At 45.4% G+C, this 14,200-nt stretch overlaps 2 protein-coding genes across 7 annotated transcripts in view; one reads left to right on the plus strand and one right to left on the minus strand.

The window, feature by feature from the left end:
- Window positions 1-14,200, minus strand: part of CACNA1B (calcium voltage-gated channel subunit alpha1 B) — a 243,833-nt gene that overhangs the window by 166,143 nt on the left and 63,490 nt on the right. For all 4 annotated transcript variants that reach the window (XM_055270114.2, XM_063636690.1, XM_055270113.1 and 1 more), the window contains one exon: window positions 477-580. In XM_055270114.2, coding sequence (XP_055126089.1) covers window positions 477-580 — 104 coding nt within the window. The remainder of the gene's footprint in view (window positions 1-476; window positions 581-14,200) is intronic.
- LOC129478607 (histidine-rich glycoprotein-like) lies at window positions 208-9,889 on the plus strand. Of its 3 annotated transcripts, none has more exons than XR_010120169.1 (3): window positions 208-263; window positions 6,437-6,547; window positions 8,237-9,889. XR_010120169.1 is itself a non-coding variant. In XM_055270147.1 (3 exons), the coding sequence occupies exon 1, from the start codon at window positions 3,257-3,259 to the stop codon at window positions 4,337-4,339; it is 1,083 nt and encodes a 360-aa protein (XP_055126122.1). In that variant the 5' UTR covers window positions 1,592-3,256; the 3' UTR covers window positions 4,340-5,714; window positions 6,437-6,547; window positions 8,237-9,889. The 3 variants fall into 3 exon arrangements, 2 of the variants coding, with proteins under 2 accessions (XP_055126122.1, XP_055126123.1); XM_055270147.1 differs by lacking the exon at window positions 208-263 and adding an exon at window positions 1,592-5,714; XM_055270148.1 differs by lacking the exon at window positions 208-263 and having other exon boundaries at window positions 1,592-6,547.

Consider the following 14,200-nt stretch of genomic DNA (forward strand, 5'->3'; position numbering starts at 1 on the left):
GTGGCCACAGAGGCTACTCAGAAACCGTCCCAGACCACACCTCCATCTACCAGGACCACACTTCCCATCACAGACCACACCTCCCATCCACCCAGACCAACCTCCCAATACAGACCACACCTCCGATTCCCCCAGACCAACCTCCCATTACAGACCACACCTCCCATTACGACCACACCTCCCATCACAGACGACACCTCTTGTCTACCCAGATGAGTAGCGGCAGCTGCTCTCCCATGGCAGAGACCAAGGAAAGGCCAAGGGTATGATAGAGATAAGGGGCCAAGGGGCTGATCAAGGACAGGTCAGGATGGTGGCACAAAGGAAGGGCTACCAGAACCCAGAACACCAGGGGCAACCACCACAAAGGGCACCCATGGGCCAGGCCCCCCACCCCAAGTGTCACACGTGCCCCTGTTGACCCCTCAGCTGAGAACACAGAGGGGCACCTGCACATCCCCCACATGGTCTCTCACCCCGAGAGCACGCCCAGCACCAGGTTGAGCATGAAGAAGGAGCCGATGATGATGAGAGGGATGAAGTAGAGCCAGTTCCAGGTGTTGCCGGCCGCATCGTTTGTCTGGAAGCAAGGAGAGGGAGATGAGGAAGGACAGAGACAAAACACACAGTCCCGGCCACAGAAGCACCCCCAGCCCCCAACAGGCCTCCTTCTCAGAAGCACACACCTGGTAGGGTCCAGGCAGTGGGGAGGCCAGTCAGGGGGAGGTCCAAGCATGGGGCTGGAGTTCAGGCAGCACCCACAGGCAGACGTGCCCTTGCTGGCAGAGTTCTCTCTGGACTGCAGCTCCCAGAGGACCAGGGACACTCAGTGCTGCCAGCCACTGCCTGGCAACACTCAAAAGCCAAGCGGTAGGCCCAGGGAGCCACGGCTGTATGGATGCCCCGAGGTGGCATGAGCCCCCAACCTCTGCCAGACACCTCCCTGGCTACCAGACATCCTGGGCAGCTCCAAAGCCATGTCCTCCTGAAGGCGGCCCACAGGCCCAAGTCCACATCAGACCAAGTCCACATGCAGCAGCTCCCACAGCTGAGAGGCAACAGTGGGCCCATCTGCATTTTCAGTTTTACCACATGCCTGGCCTGAGACAGCGCCCAGCACTCAGGCGTGATCTGAATAGCTGAAAGCAAAGAGGGACCTTCTTTCCCAGATCTTTTGCTTTTTATAGCACAGCCCACAAAAGGGTGCGCTCCTTTGAACCCAATCTGATTCCATAGTTGTTTCGTTTTTATGCATTCCCAGCGGATGTGGCTAAGGGGTGTAGAGAACCTCTTTCTCCCTGCGAGTCTGGTGCTGGAGAGAAACCAGGAGGGTGGTGGGTGCCAAGGGAGGCAGCCCCTAGTCCCGTTCCTGGACGCTTGTCTTCAGAGGCCGTTCACAAGACATGGGACGGGCTCCACCAAGACAGAGGCAGGAGGACAGTCGGGGCGCTGCCCTGTAGTGGGCGCTGATCTCCAGGTGCTGCTGTTGGCATTCCTACCCTCCAGTGTCTGCCAGCCTGGTGGATTTACAGCCTCCACCCCTGCATGGACTGAAGCTCGTGGTTCCCGACCCTCAGACACTGATTCCAGGCTGGCCCCTGAGATTCCTGGATCTGAAACCAGAAGTGACATTCAGAATCTCAGCTCCAGCTGCAGTTCATGTTCCTAGACCACACCTCTGTCCAGACTCACATGCAACTCAGATCTGTGGACTGGGCGGCCACCAAAGCCACCAACTTCCCGCAAGCACACCCTCAAACCTGCCCTCCCTTCTTGAGAAAAAAGAGATATCGCTGCTGTAGCCTCAGCCCCTCTCACCTGCTCAAGTACTGGCTCCTGCAATTTCCCTCCCCAATGGAGTGTTCCCATCAGTAGCCAACTGGCTCTAATTCCTCTCATCTTAAAAAACAGGACTTCCACTTCTGGGAAGATGGAGCAGACATACTCTGCCATATTGTTCCCACTAAGTGGAATTAACATACTGAAAATTATTCATAAAGCAAACATAGAATGACTCTTAAAGGTGGAGAAAATAGGACAGACTAGCTAGGACCCCAGGATATAAGGTGCGTTTCCGGGGTTTTCTTCTTGCCTCCTATATCCCACATTTGGAGCTGATGAAGCCTAAAACTTGGAAATGCCCAAGGGGCACAGACGACAAAAAAAAAGCACCAGCAAAAGCCAGCTCTCCCTAACCAAGGCAGACTAGCAGGACAGGGAGCTCTCAGACAACCCACAGAAAATGCTGGCTCCATCTCCATCCCTCCCTTCCAGCAAAGACCCAGAGGAGCACCTAGACTGCAATGAGGCATCCAAATCCCTCACCCTCCATGGGGTGCTGTCAGAGAAAGCCAAGTAGGAGATGGAACGTTCCTCCTCAGCAGGGGTTATCATGGCCCCCCCAGCCCCAGCCCACCTCTGCGGTACTAGTGAAGACCACACGGGACACCTTGACGTCCATTTACACAGGCAGTAGGGGCACCCCCTGCTGCTAGGGAGCTGTCAGAAGGGCCTTGTGGAGTCAGGACTTTTACCCCCATCCAGCAGTCATGAAGCCGCCCACCCACACACACTGTGCAGAAACCACGTGGAGAACAAGAACAAGGCACTTCTAACCCTCCCAGCCAGGAAAGTTCCCTTGAGGCATGGTGGGAAGCCAGACCTGCCACCCCAGCCCAGCAGTAAGGAGAACACGCTACCATATGTCAACAGAGGCCAAGTGGGGAACGCAGACTTCTGCACTCACCAGCAACAAGACAGCAGCCCTCCTCCTTCCCTGACAGCCAACGCAGAATGCTTAACTGAGATCCAAGGTCCCATGCCGAAAGGCCAAAAATGGCCAGTTTTCAACAGAAACTCACTCGACATACTAAGAACCAGGAAGAGCACAAATTTCTTAGATGCTGTGATGGTTAATGTTGTGTCAACTTAGCTGGGCCACGGGATACTCAGATACTTGGTCAAGTACACTTGATGGTACCTTGCAGATACTTCTACAAAGGTGCTCTGAGATAAGATTATCACTTTAATCCAGAGTGAAGACCACTGCTCTCTGTAATGTAGGTGGACCTCATTCAACCCACATTCAAGACCAACCCTCCCCTGGGTAAGGGAAAAGTCTCCAGCAGGTGCCTCTGGATTTCACCTCTGCCGGCCACCGCCATCGGGAACTGCACCATCAGCTCTCCATGTGCGGACAGCACCCAAGCCCGCCAGGCAGAACCACAGATGTGGACGTGCCAGCCTCTGTGATCACATGAGCCAGTTCCTCATGATAAATCTCCCTCTACACACACACACACCACACACATGCACCACACATGACACACACATGCATACACCACACACACACACACGCACACCACACATACCAGACACACATACACCATACACAAACACTGGACACACAAGCGCACACACCACACACACGCACATCACACACACAAACACCAAACACACACACTACACACCTACACACACACCATATGTATACCACACACACCACAAAGGACACGCAAGCACACACACCAGACACACACACGCACCACACACCACACACACCACACACATGCATACATACACCACACACACACACCACACATACCAGACACACATACACCATACACACACACTGGACACACAAGTGCACACACCACACATATGCACGCCACACACACCAACACCAAACACACACACACTACACACACACTATACATACACCACACACATCAGACACACATACACCACACACACAGGACACACAAGTGCACACACCAGACACACGCACCACACACCACACACATGCATACATACACCACACACACACACACACCACACATACCAGACACACATACACCATACACACACACTGGTCACACAAGCACACACACCACAAACACCAAACACACACACTACACGCACACCATATGTACACCACACACACCACACACAAAGGACATGCAAGCACACACACCAGACACACACCTGCACCACACACCACACACACACACCCACACCACACACACATCACACACGCCAGATGTGCACACACCACACACATCACAGATACACCACACACACACACTGGACACACAGCCACCACACACATGCACACACCAAACACACCACACACACACCACACACACTACACACATACTTCACATCCACACACACACCACACACATGTATACACCACACACACAACACACATACACACACCAAACACCAGACACACACCACACACATGCATGCCACAGACCAGACACAAACACACCACAGACACACCACAGACACACCACAAACACACGCACACCACACACATCACACACACCACACATAATAGACACAAATACACCACATACACACACTAGACACAAGTGCACACACCACACACACACCACACACACACACCACACACATACCACATACAGGCACACACCACATACACCACACATACTACACATACCACATACACCACACACACTACACACACCACATACACCACACACACACCAGACACACACACACCAGACACACACACATGCACACCACGCACACCAGACACAACACACAACACACACACACCAAATACCTTTCTACAAAGGTGGTGTTTTTTTATTCTGGGCATGTCCTTAACCTTGCCAAAATAAAATTCTGAATTGATTGAGACTTGTCTCTGATAACTTTTTGGATTACAGAACCAAAGGGAAAATTTAGAGCTAAAAAAAAAAATCAAAAATCTCAATGAAAATGCATAACAAGAGAATGGAGGGGATGTGGAAGGAATCCGTGAACAGTAAGAAAATAAAGAACAATAGAATTATCCATTCTGATAAGCAGAGAAAAGTGAACCTCAAAAACCCATGGGACTATAACAAATGATCTAATATTCGTGTCATCAGAGCATCAAAGACAGGTGAAAAAGGACAAAACTGACAGTATTTAAAGAAATACGGCCAGGCGTGGTGGCTCACACCTGTAATCCCAGCACTTCGGGAGGCCGAGGCAGGCAGATCACCTGAGGTCAGGAGTGCGAGACCGGCCTGGCCAACATGGCGAAACCCTGTCTCTACTAAAAATACAAACGTTAGCCAGGCATGGTGGTGCATGCCTGTAATCCCAGCTACTCCGCAGCCTGAGGCAGGAAAATCACTTGAGCCTGGGAGGCAGAGTTTGCAGTGAGCCAAGATTGTGCCACTGCACTCCAGCCTGGGTAACAGAGCGAAACTCTGTCTCAAAAAAAAAAAAAAAAAAGAATGCTGAAAACTTCTCAACTTTAGCAAGAGACACAAACATACAGCTTTAAGAAGCTCAGCAAACCCCAGACAAACACATTATAGCCACACTTCTGAAAACTAAAGACAAAGAAAAAATCTTGAATGCAGCAGAAAAAAATGATACCTTACCTATATGGGGAAAACAATTCAAATGGTTTCTCATCAGAAACCATGGAGGCCAGAAGGAAGTGGCATAATATTTTTCAGGTGCTGAAAGAAAAGAACTGTCAACCCAGACACCTATACCCACCAAGAATATCTTTTGGGAAATCAAGACTTTCTCAAATGAAAAACTAGGGAAACCAGGAGAATTTGTCACCAGCAGAACTCTCCTAAGAAAAAATGAATAATGAAAGTTCTCTAAACAGAAAGGAAATAAGTAAAAATTGAATCACTATTAGGAAGGAAGGAAGAAAAATGGAAAGTGTAAAAATATAGGTAACTGGATTTCTTTCTCCTTTTGAGTTTTCTAAATTATGTTTGACAGATGAAGCAAAAATTATAGTACTATTGAGGCAGAATAGGTTCTGGAGGCAGGGACCCCAAGGCCGATTTGTGCTGACTTCCTAGAACTGAATCAAAAGGAAAACACCACTCCACACCCAAGTGAAAAAAGAACAGCGGCTACTCAATTTGCGGCCCACCCCCCTTCCACTGTGTCACAGACGAAAAACTGGAAAGTACCTCTGATTGGTCACCTCCCACAACCAATCAGGCTGGTCATGGGCCAAGTCTTCATTAGCATAGGGTTTAACTTTATAACTTCACTTCAGCCTTTGATTGGTCACCTCCTGCAACCAATCAGACTGGTAGCAGGTCCAGTCTTCATTTACATAGAGTGTAACCAAGTAACCAATGGGAAACCTCTAGAGGGTATTTAAACTCCAGAAAATTCTGTAACTAACACTCTTGAGCAACTTGCTTGAGCCCACTCCCACTCTGTGGAGCATACTTTCAATAAGTCTGTGCTTTCGTTGACTCATTCTTTTGTTGTTTTGTGCATTTTGTCCAATTCTTTGTTCACAATGCCAAGAACCTGGATGACTCATAGTCAAGACCCTCCCCTGGTAACATATTTTGATGAGCCAGCCAGGAGGCAAGCCCAAAGTTTGGGAGTTATTTTTCTTCTTATTTTCCCTTTTCCTCTCTGTTGCATACAGGGGAAGCATTTTCTATCTCTCTTTCCAACTCAGGACACTTGACAGAGAGCACCTAAGCACGGAGGCAACTGCAGCTCTCTGGCTGGGGCCACTCTATGGAGAGACTGAAAGGTATCCATGTGGAAGCGCCTGACCACCACTGCCTGGTTCACATGAGGAACCTGAGTCCTTTTCCTTTTTTTTTTTTGGTCTTTCAGCAGTCATTTCCTAGTAGCTCCCCAGTAACTGAGGGCAACTGGGGCCACTCTCCAGTGTTACCTGAAGGCCAAGGAATGATAGGGATAGCTGCCCTGCCTGGAAGGGGGAAGGACTCTTTTCTGTCTTTCCTGGTTATACTCCCTGATCCCTAAGTGTGACACAATTGGCAGTGGCAGCTTGTCAAGGAGGAATTCACACATTTCAGGGAACTTAAACCCTCTTTTCTTATGCTAAATTCTCCTGTAGAGTTAGCTAGTAAAGACAAAACGTAATGTCTCTTAGGCATTTTGACCTCCCTTCTCTTACTTGATCTATTCAACTGGCTAAGGACAAAAGAAACCCACTTAGCCCCCTAGCTATGCAAAGAAGGTTATAAATAAAAGAGATTTTGTATTATATAAAAAGGCATCTTGTATGGTAAATTCTTGTCCTAAAGTAAAATGACTGTTGTTTTAAAAGAGGGATATTGGCCGGGCGCAGTGGCTCACGCCTGTAATCCCAGCACTTTGGGAGGCCGAGGCGGGCGGATCACAAGGTCAGGAGATCGAGACCGTCCTGGCTAACATGGTGAAACCCCTTCTCTACTAAAAATACAAAAAATTAGCCGGGCGAGGTGGTGGGTGCCTGTAGTCCCAGCTACGTGGGAGGCTGAGGCAGGAGAATGGCGTGAACCCTGGAGGGCGGAGCCTGCAGTGAGCCGAGATCGTGCCACTGCACTCCAGCCTGGGTGAAAGAGCAAGACTCCTTCTCAAAAAAAAAAAAAAGGAGGGATATTACTGGGTGCAGTGGCTCACACCTGTAATCCCAGCACTCTGGGAGGACGAGGCAGGTGGATCATGAGGTCAGGAGTTCGAGACCAGCCTGGCCAATATGGTGAAACCCTGTCTCTACTAAAAATATAAATAATTAGCCAGGTGCAGTGATGCACGCCTGTTGTCCCAGTTACTTGGGAGGCTGAGGCAGGAGAACTGCTTGAACCTGGAAGGAGGAGGTTGCAGTGAGCCAAGATGGCATCACTGCACTCCAGCCTGGAATATGATAATAATAATAAAAGTAAAGAAATAAAAGAGGGATGTTTAGGACAAGTCACAAAGTCCAAGCAAGTAGTAGATGATCTGGGTAAGTTGTGAAAAAGATTTGTGAAAGTGAAATTATGCAAGAAATGTTGTATAATTTTTGTTGCCTAAGTTTAGAGGGCTAAAGGATTGTTTTAAGTGATATAGGAAAAATCCAAAGGTTTGAACAAGTTGTAGGCTTATGAAAATTAATTGTAAAAGAGATTCTGTGTATGAACATATTGGCTGAAGTTAAAAGGAAAAGCTTGGCCTTATCAAATTATAAGGATGCTAGAAGTCGGGGCCTTCAGCCAGGGACAAGAGGAAACTCATAGTGGGCCACTGATTGTGGAGGGAACCATTCCAAAGTGGTGCTGGCACCCATCTGAGGTCAGACATATCTGACAAACTAAGATGGGGCCCCAGAAGTGGGGATGCACTTGGGAACCCCAGACAAGACGCAGAGTTTTTCCAGATGGCCACCCCAGGTAAAATCTGGGTCACCTAGTAGGACCTCCACTTTTTAAAGTCCTCTTCTCTCTTCCAGACCACTGTGGGCAACTCTCCATCCATTCCATCTGATTCCCTGCTTGGCTGCATCCTCAACCACTGGAATCAATTGAACCCTGACAATCTAAGGAGAAAACATCTGATTTTCTACTATAATACTGTATAGCCCCAATATCAGCCGGACAGCCAGGAATAATTGGTGGTCATTGGAAGTCTTAATTACAACACCATCCTGCAATTAGACCTGTTTTGCAAAAGGCAGGGTAAATTGTCAGAAATCCCACACGTACAGGTCTTCATAGCCCTATACCAAAACCCAACAATCTGCAAAAGTCCTGGAACCTGCCCTGAAAAGGAACGTCTTAAGGCAGAACTAGATATTGTAGATGATCCCCTTTTACAAAGGCCACCTGTCTCTCAGAGGGAAGTGCAACCACCCCTGTATAACTCCTTGCCAAGTGCTCCTGAGGCTCAAATCCAAGAGCAAAATTCGGGGGTCCAGCTAAGTCCTCCTCACATTTGGAGAGGAACAATCTATTCAACTCCCCCTCCAGCCCTGCTACCCCTTAGGGAAGTAGCAGGAGCTGAGGGGCCAGTCCTAGTGCAGTCCCCCTTTTCTATAACTGATATAAAACAACATACAAAAAAGCTAGGAAGCTATTCTGAGAACCCTAGGAATTTGGATATGGGTCCCAAACTTTGACCTTAGCCTTTGATCTCTCAGGGGAGATGTTCAATTCATTCTAGCAACCTATTGCAGCCCCTTGGAAAAGAAACAAATATTTGAGGCCACCCACCAGGAAGCAGATGACTTATTTCCTTGAAACTCTCAGGGCAATCACTTAGGCCCAGACACAGTCTCCATTACTGATCCTAATTGGGACTATAACACACCCGAGGGAATGAACCACCAGGCTAAGTTTCTTGAGGCTCTCCTTGGAGGAAGAGAAAGAGAATAAGGCAGTAAATTATGATAAGGTAAAGGAGGTTACACTGGGCAAGAAGGAAAATCCAGCCATGTTTCATGGCAGGCTGGAGGAAGCCTTTAAAAAATATACTAATCCAATCTGCCCCAGACATTAGATGTAAGCTCCAAAAGCTACAGATGGGCCCACAAACTAATCAAAATCAGCTTCTTGATATTGCTTTCATGATGTATAACAACCATGAAGGAAGGAAAAGGGGAACAGAGTAAAGAAAAATGGCAAACAAAAATTATGACAGCCATCACTGCCCAAAGAGCACTCAAAGGAAACCCAAAGGGCCATAGGACAATGCCAGTCTGTAGAGCATACAAGATTTGTTAGTACTAACAGATACCTGTAGGGAGCTGAAGGCCTGAGACATGACCAACTCAGTATTCCACTGGAGGCTATATGATCAAACAGCAAACTGTTTATCATGAAAGCAGGATGTGGACAAACTCACGACTGTGCCTGCCACCAGGAGGTTTGCTGAGGGCAATCACTCCCTGGCGCCGTGCTCATTGCAGTTACCTACTGAGACATCTAGAGCCTATTGTTCAAAGAATGTGGTCTTGCAAGCCTGCTGTGAATCAAACTGCCTGCTGACAACCACCCCCTCTTCTTTTCGCTATCTCTTTTGCCTAATAAATACAGAGGGGTGTGTAAAGCTCAGGGCCCTTGTTCACTAGAAGCAAGGAGCCCCCTGACCCCTTCTTCCAAATATACTCTTTGTCTTTATCTTTATTCCCGCGTTCGTCATGCTTTGTTCAGTCCCCCAAGGTCTGTGTGCAGGTTACAGATACCTTTACTGGCTGGATTGAAGCTTACCTTACACCAAAACACAGAAGGCCAATGAAGTTGTGAAGGTTTTTCAAAGAAATATTTCCCCAGTTTGGGTTACCTCAAAGCCTCCAAAGTGATAATGACTCGTTCTTTATCTCTCAAATAATTCAAGGGGTTGCTAAGGCTCTCAGAATCAAATACTATTTACATTCAGTATGGAGGCCTCAATCCTCTAGAAAAGTGGAAAGAGCTAATCAAACTCTAAAATGGGTGTTAGCTACGCTATATCAGGAAACATCAGAAACTTGGGTCAACTTGCTGTCCACAGCTCTCGTAAGAGTCCATAATTTCCCCAGAGCAAAAATTAATATGAGCCCATATGAAATGTTATACAGGAGGCCATTTTTAACTAATGATCTAAATACTGATCTAGAAACAGCCACTTTAGTGAAATACCTAGTTAACCTGGGACCATTTCAGCAGGCTTTACAAAAGTTTGAAACTAAAAAAAAAAAAAAAAAAAAAAGTTTGAAACTCAAAGGCTCCCCACACTGGCAACTAACCAGCAACCCAAAATCACACCAGGAGATAAGGTACTTTTTTTAAAAAAAAATTTTATTTCCATAGGTTATTGGGGAACAGATGGTGTTTGGTTACATGAGTAAGTTCTTTAGTGGTGATTTATGAGATTTTCGTGCACCCATCACCCAAGCAGCGTATGCTGCACACAATTTGTAGTCTTTTATCTCTCACCCCTTCCCACCCTTTCCTCCTGAGTCCCCAAAGTCCACTGTGTCATTCTCATGCCTTTGCATCCTCACAGCTTAGCTCCCACTTATGAGTGAGAACATACGATGTTCGGTTTTCCATTCCTGAATTACTTCACTTAGAATAATAGTCCCAATCTCACCAAGGTCACTGTGAATGCCATTAATTCATTCCATTTTATGGCTGAGTAGTAGTCCATCATATATATATCACAGTTTCTTTATCCCCTGGTTGATTGATGGGCATTTGGGTTGGTTCACATTTTTGCAATTGCAAATTGTGCTGCTGTAAACATGCATGTGCAAGTCTCCATTTCATATGACTTATTTTCCTCTTGGTAGACACCAACTAGTGAAACTACTGGATCAAATGGTAGTTTTACTTTTAGTTCTTTAAGAAATCTCCACATCATTTCCCATACTGGTTGTACTAGTTTACATGCCCACCAGCAGTGTAGAACTGTTCCCTGTTCACCGCATCCATGCCAATATCTATTATTTTTTAATTTTTTTATTACAGTCATTCTTGCAGGAGTAAGGTGGTATCACATTGTAGTTTTGATTTGCATTTCCCTAATCATTAATGATGTTGAGCATTTTTCCATGTTTGTTGGCCATTTGTACATCTTCTTTTGAGAACTGTCTATTCACGTCCTTAGCCCACTTTTTGATGGGATTTTTTTCTTACTAATTTGTTTGAGTTCATTGTGGATTCTGGATATTAGTCCTTTCTCAAATGTGTAGATTGTGAAGATTTTCTCCCACTTTGTGGGTTGTCTGTTTACTCTGCCAACTGTTTCTTTTGCTGTGCAAAAGTTCATTGGTTTAATTAAGTCCCAGCTATTTATCTTTTTTGTTGTTGTTGCATTTGCTTTTGGTTCTTGGTCATGAAGTCCTTGCCTAAGTCAATGTCTACAAGGGTTTTTCCAATGTTATCTTCTAGAATTTTTATAGTTTCACGTCTTAGATAAGTCCTTGATCCATCTTGAGTTGATTTTTTATAAGATAAGAGATGAGAATTCAGTTTCATTCTCCTACATGTGGCTTGCCAATTATCCCGACACCATTTGTTGAATAGGGTGTCCTTTCTTCACTTTTATCTTCTTGTTTGCTGTATTTGGGTTTATTTCTGGGTTCTCTATTCTGTCATTGGCCTATGTGCCTATTTTTATACCCGTACCATGCTGTTTTGGTGACTATGGCCTTATACGATAGTTTGAGGATGGGTAATGTGATGCTTCCAAATTTGAGAGGAATGAGGGTGGTATTTTGATGGGAACTGCATTGAATTTGTAGACTGCTTTTGGCAGTATGGTCATTTTCACAATATTGATTCTACCCACCCATGAGCATGGGATGTGTTTCCATTTGTTTGTGTCACCTATGATTTCTTACAGCAGTGTTTTGTAGTTTTCCTTGTAGAGGTCTTTCACCTCCTTGGTTAGGTATATTCCTAAGTCTTTTGGTTTTCTGTTTTTTGTTTGTTTGTTTTGCAGCTATTGTGAAGGGGGTTGAGTTCTTGATTTCCTCCTCAGCTTGGTCACTGTTAGTATATAAAAGAGCTACTGATTTGTGTACATTAATTTTGTATCTGGAAACTTTGCTGAATTCTTTTATCAGTTCTAGGAGCTTTCTGGAGGAGTCTTTAGGGTTTTCTATGTAAACAATCATATCATCAGCAAACAAACAGCGACAGTCTGACTTCCTCTTTCCCAATTTGGATGACCTTGCTTTCTTTCTCTTGTCTGATTGCTCTGGTTAGGACTTCCATTACTATGTTGAAGAGGAGTGGTGAGAGTGAGCATCCTTGTCTTGTTCCAGTTCTCAAAGGGAATGCTTTCAACTTTTCCCCATTCTGTATTATGTTGACTGTGGGTTTGTCATAAATGACTTTTATTACACTGAGGTATGTCTTGTGTATGCCGATTTTGCTGAGGGTTTTAATCATAAAGGATGCTGAATTTTGTCAAAGGCTTTTTCCACATCTATTGAGATAATCATGTGATTTTTGTCTTTAATTGTTTATGTGGTGTATCACATTTATTGACTTGAGTACGTTAAACCATCCCTGATCCCTGGTATGAAACCCACGTGATCACGGTGAATTATCTTTTTGATATACTGTTGTATTCTGTTAGCTAGTATTTTGTTGAGGATTTCTACATCTATGTTCATCAGGGATATTGGTTTGTATTTTTCTTTTTTGGTTATGTCCTTTCACGGTTTTGACATTAGGGTGATACTGGCTTCATAGAATGATTTAGGGAGAATTCCCTCTTTGTCTATCTTGTGGAATAGTGTCAGTAGGATTGGTACCAATTCTCTTTGAATGTCTGATAGAACTCTACTGTGAATCCATCTGGTCCTGGACTTTTTTGGTTGGTAATTTTTTTATTACCATTTCAATCTCACTGCTTGTTATTGGTCTGTTCAGGGTATCTAATTCTCCCTGATTTAAGCTAGGAGGATTGTATCGTTCCAGGAATTTATCCATCTCCTCTAGGTTTTCTAGCTTACATGGGTAAAGGTGTTCACAGTAGCCTTGAGAAATCTTTTGTATTTCTGTGGTGTCAATTGTAATATCTCCCATTTCATTTCTAATAGAGCTTCTTTGGATTTTCTCCCTTTTTTTCTTGGTTAAACTTGCTAATGGCCTATAAATTTTATTTACCTTATCAAAGAACTAGCTTTTTGTTTCATTTATCTTTTGTGTTTTTTTGTTTAAGTTTCATTTAGTTCTGCTCTCATCTTTGTTATTTCCTTTATTGTGCTGGGTTTGGGTTTGGTTTGTTCTTGTTTCTTTAGTTTGTTGAGGTGTGACCTTAGATTGCCTGTGCTCGTTCGGACTTTCCGATGTAGGTGTTGAGGGCTATGAACTTTCCTCTCAGCACCACCTTTGCTGTATTCCAGAGGTTTTGGTAGGTTCTGTCACTACTGTCATTCAGTTCAAAGAATTTTATTTTTTATTTAATTTTTTTTTTTTTTTTGAGATGGAGTCTTGCTGAGTTGCCCAGGCTGGAGTGCAGTGGCGCGATCTCAGCTCACCACAAGCTCCGCCTCCCGGGTTCACGCCATTCTCTTGCCTCAGCCTCCCGAGTAGCTGGGACTACAGGTGCCTGCCACCACGCCCAGCTAATTTTTTTTTTGTATTTTTAGTAGAGACGGGGTTTCACCATGTTAGCCAGGATGGTCTCGATCTCCTGACCTCGTGATCCACCCGCCTTGGCCTCCCAAAGTGCTGGGATTACAGGTGTGAGCCACCGCGTCCGGCCTCAGTTCAAAGAATTTTTAAATTTCCATCTTGATTTCATTTTTGACCCAATGATCATTCAGGAGCAGGTTATTTAATTTCCATGTATTTGCATGGTTTTGAGGGTTCTTCTTGGAGTTGACTTCCAGTTTTATTCCACTGTGGTCTCAGAAAGTGCCTGATATAATTTCAATTTTCTTAAATTTATTGAGGCTCATTTTGTGGCCTATGTATAT

Source organism: Symphalangus syndactylus, chromosome 3, assembly GCF_028878055.3.
Source record: "Symphalangus syndactylus isolate Jambi chromosome 3, NHGRI_mSymSyn1-v2.1_pri, whole genome shotgun sequence".
Classification (NCBI taxonomy): domain Eukaryota; kingdom Metazoa; phylum Chordata; class Mammalia; order Primates; family Hylobatidae; genus Symphalangus; species Symphalangus syndactylus.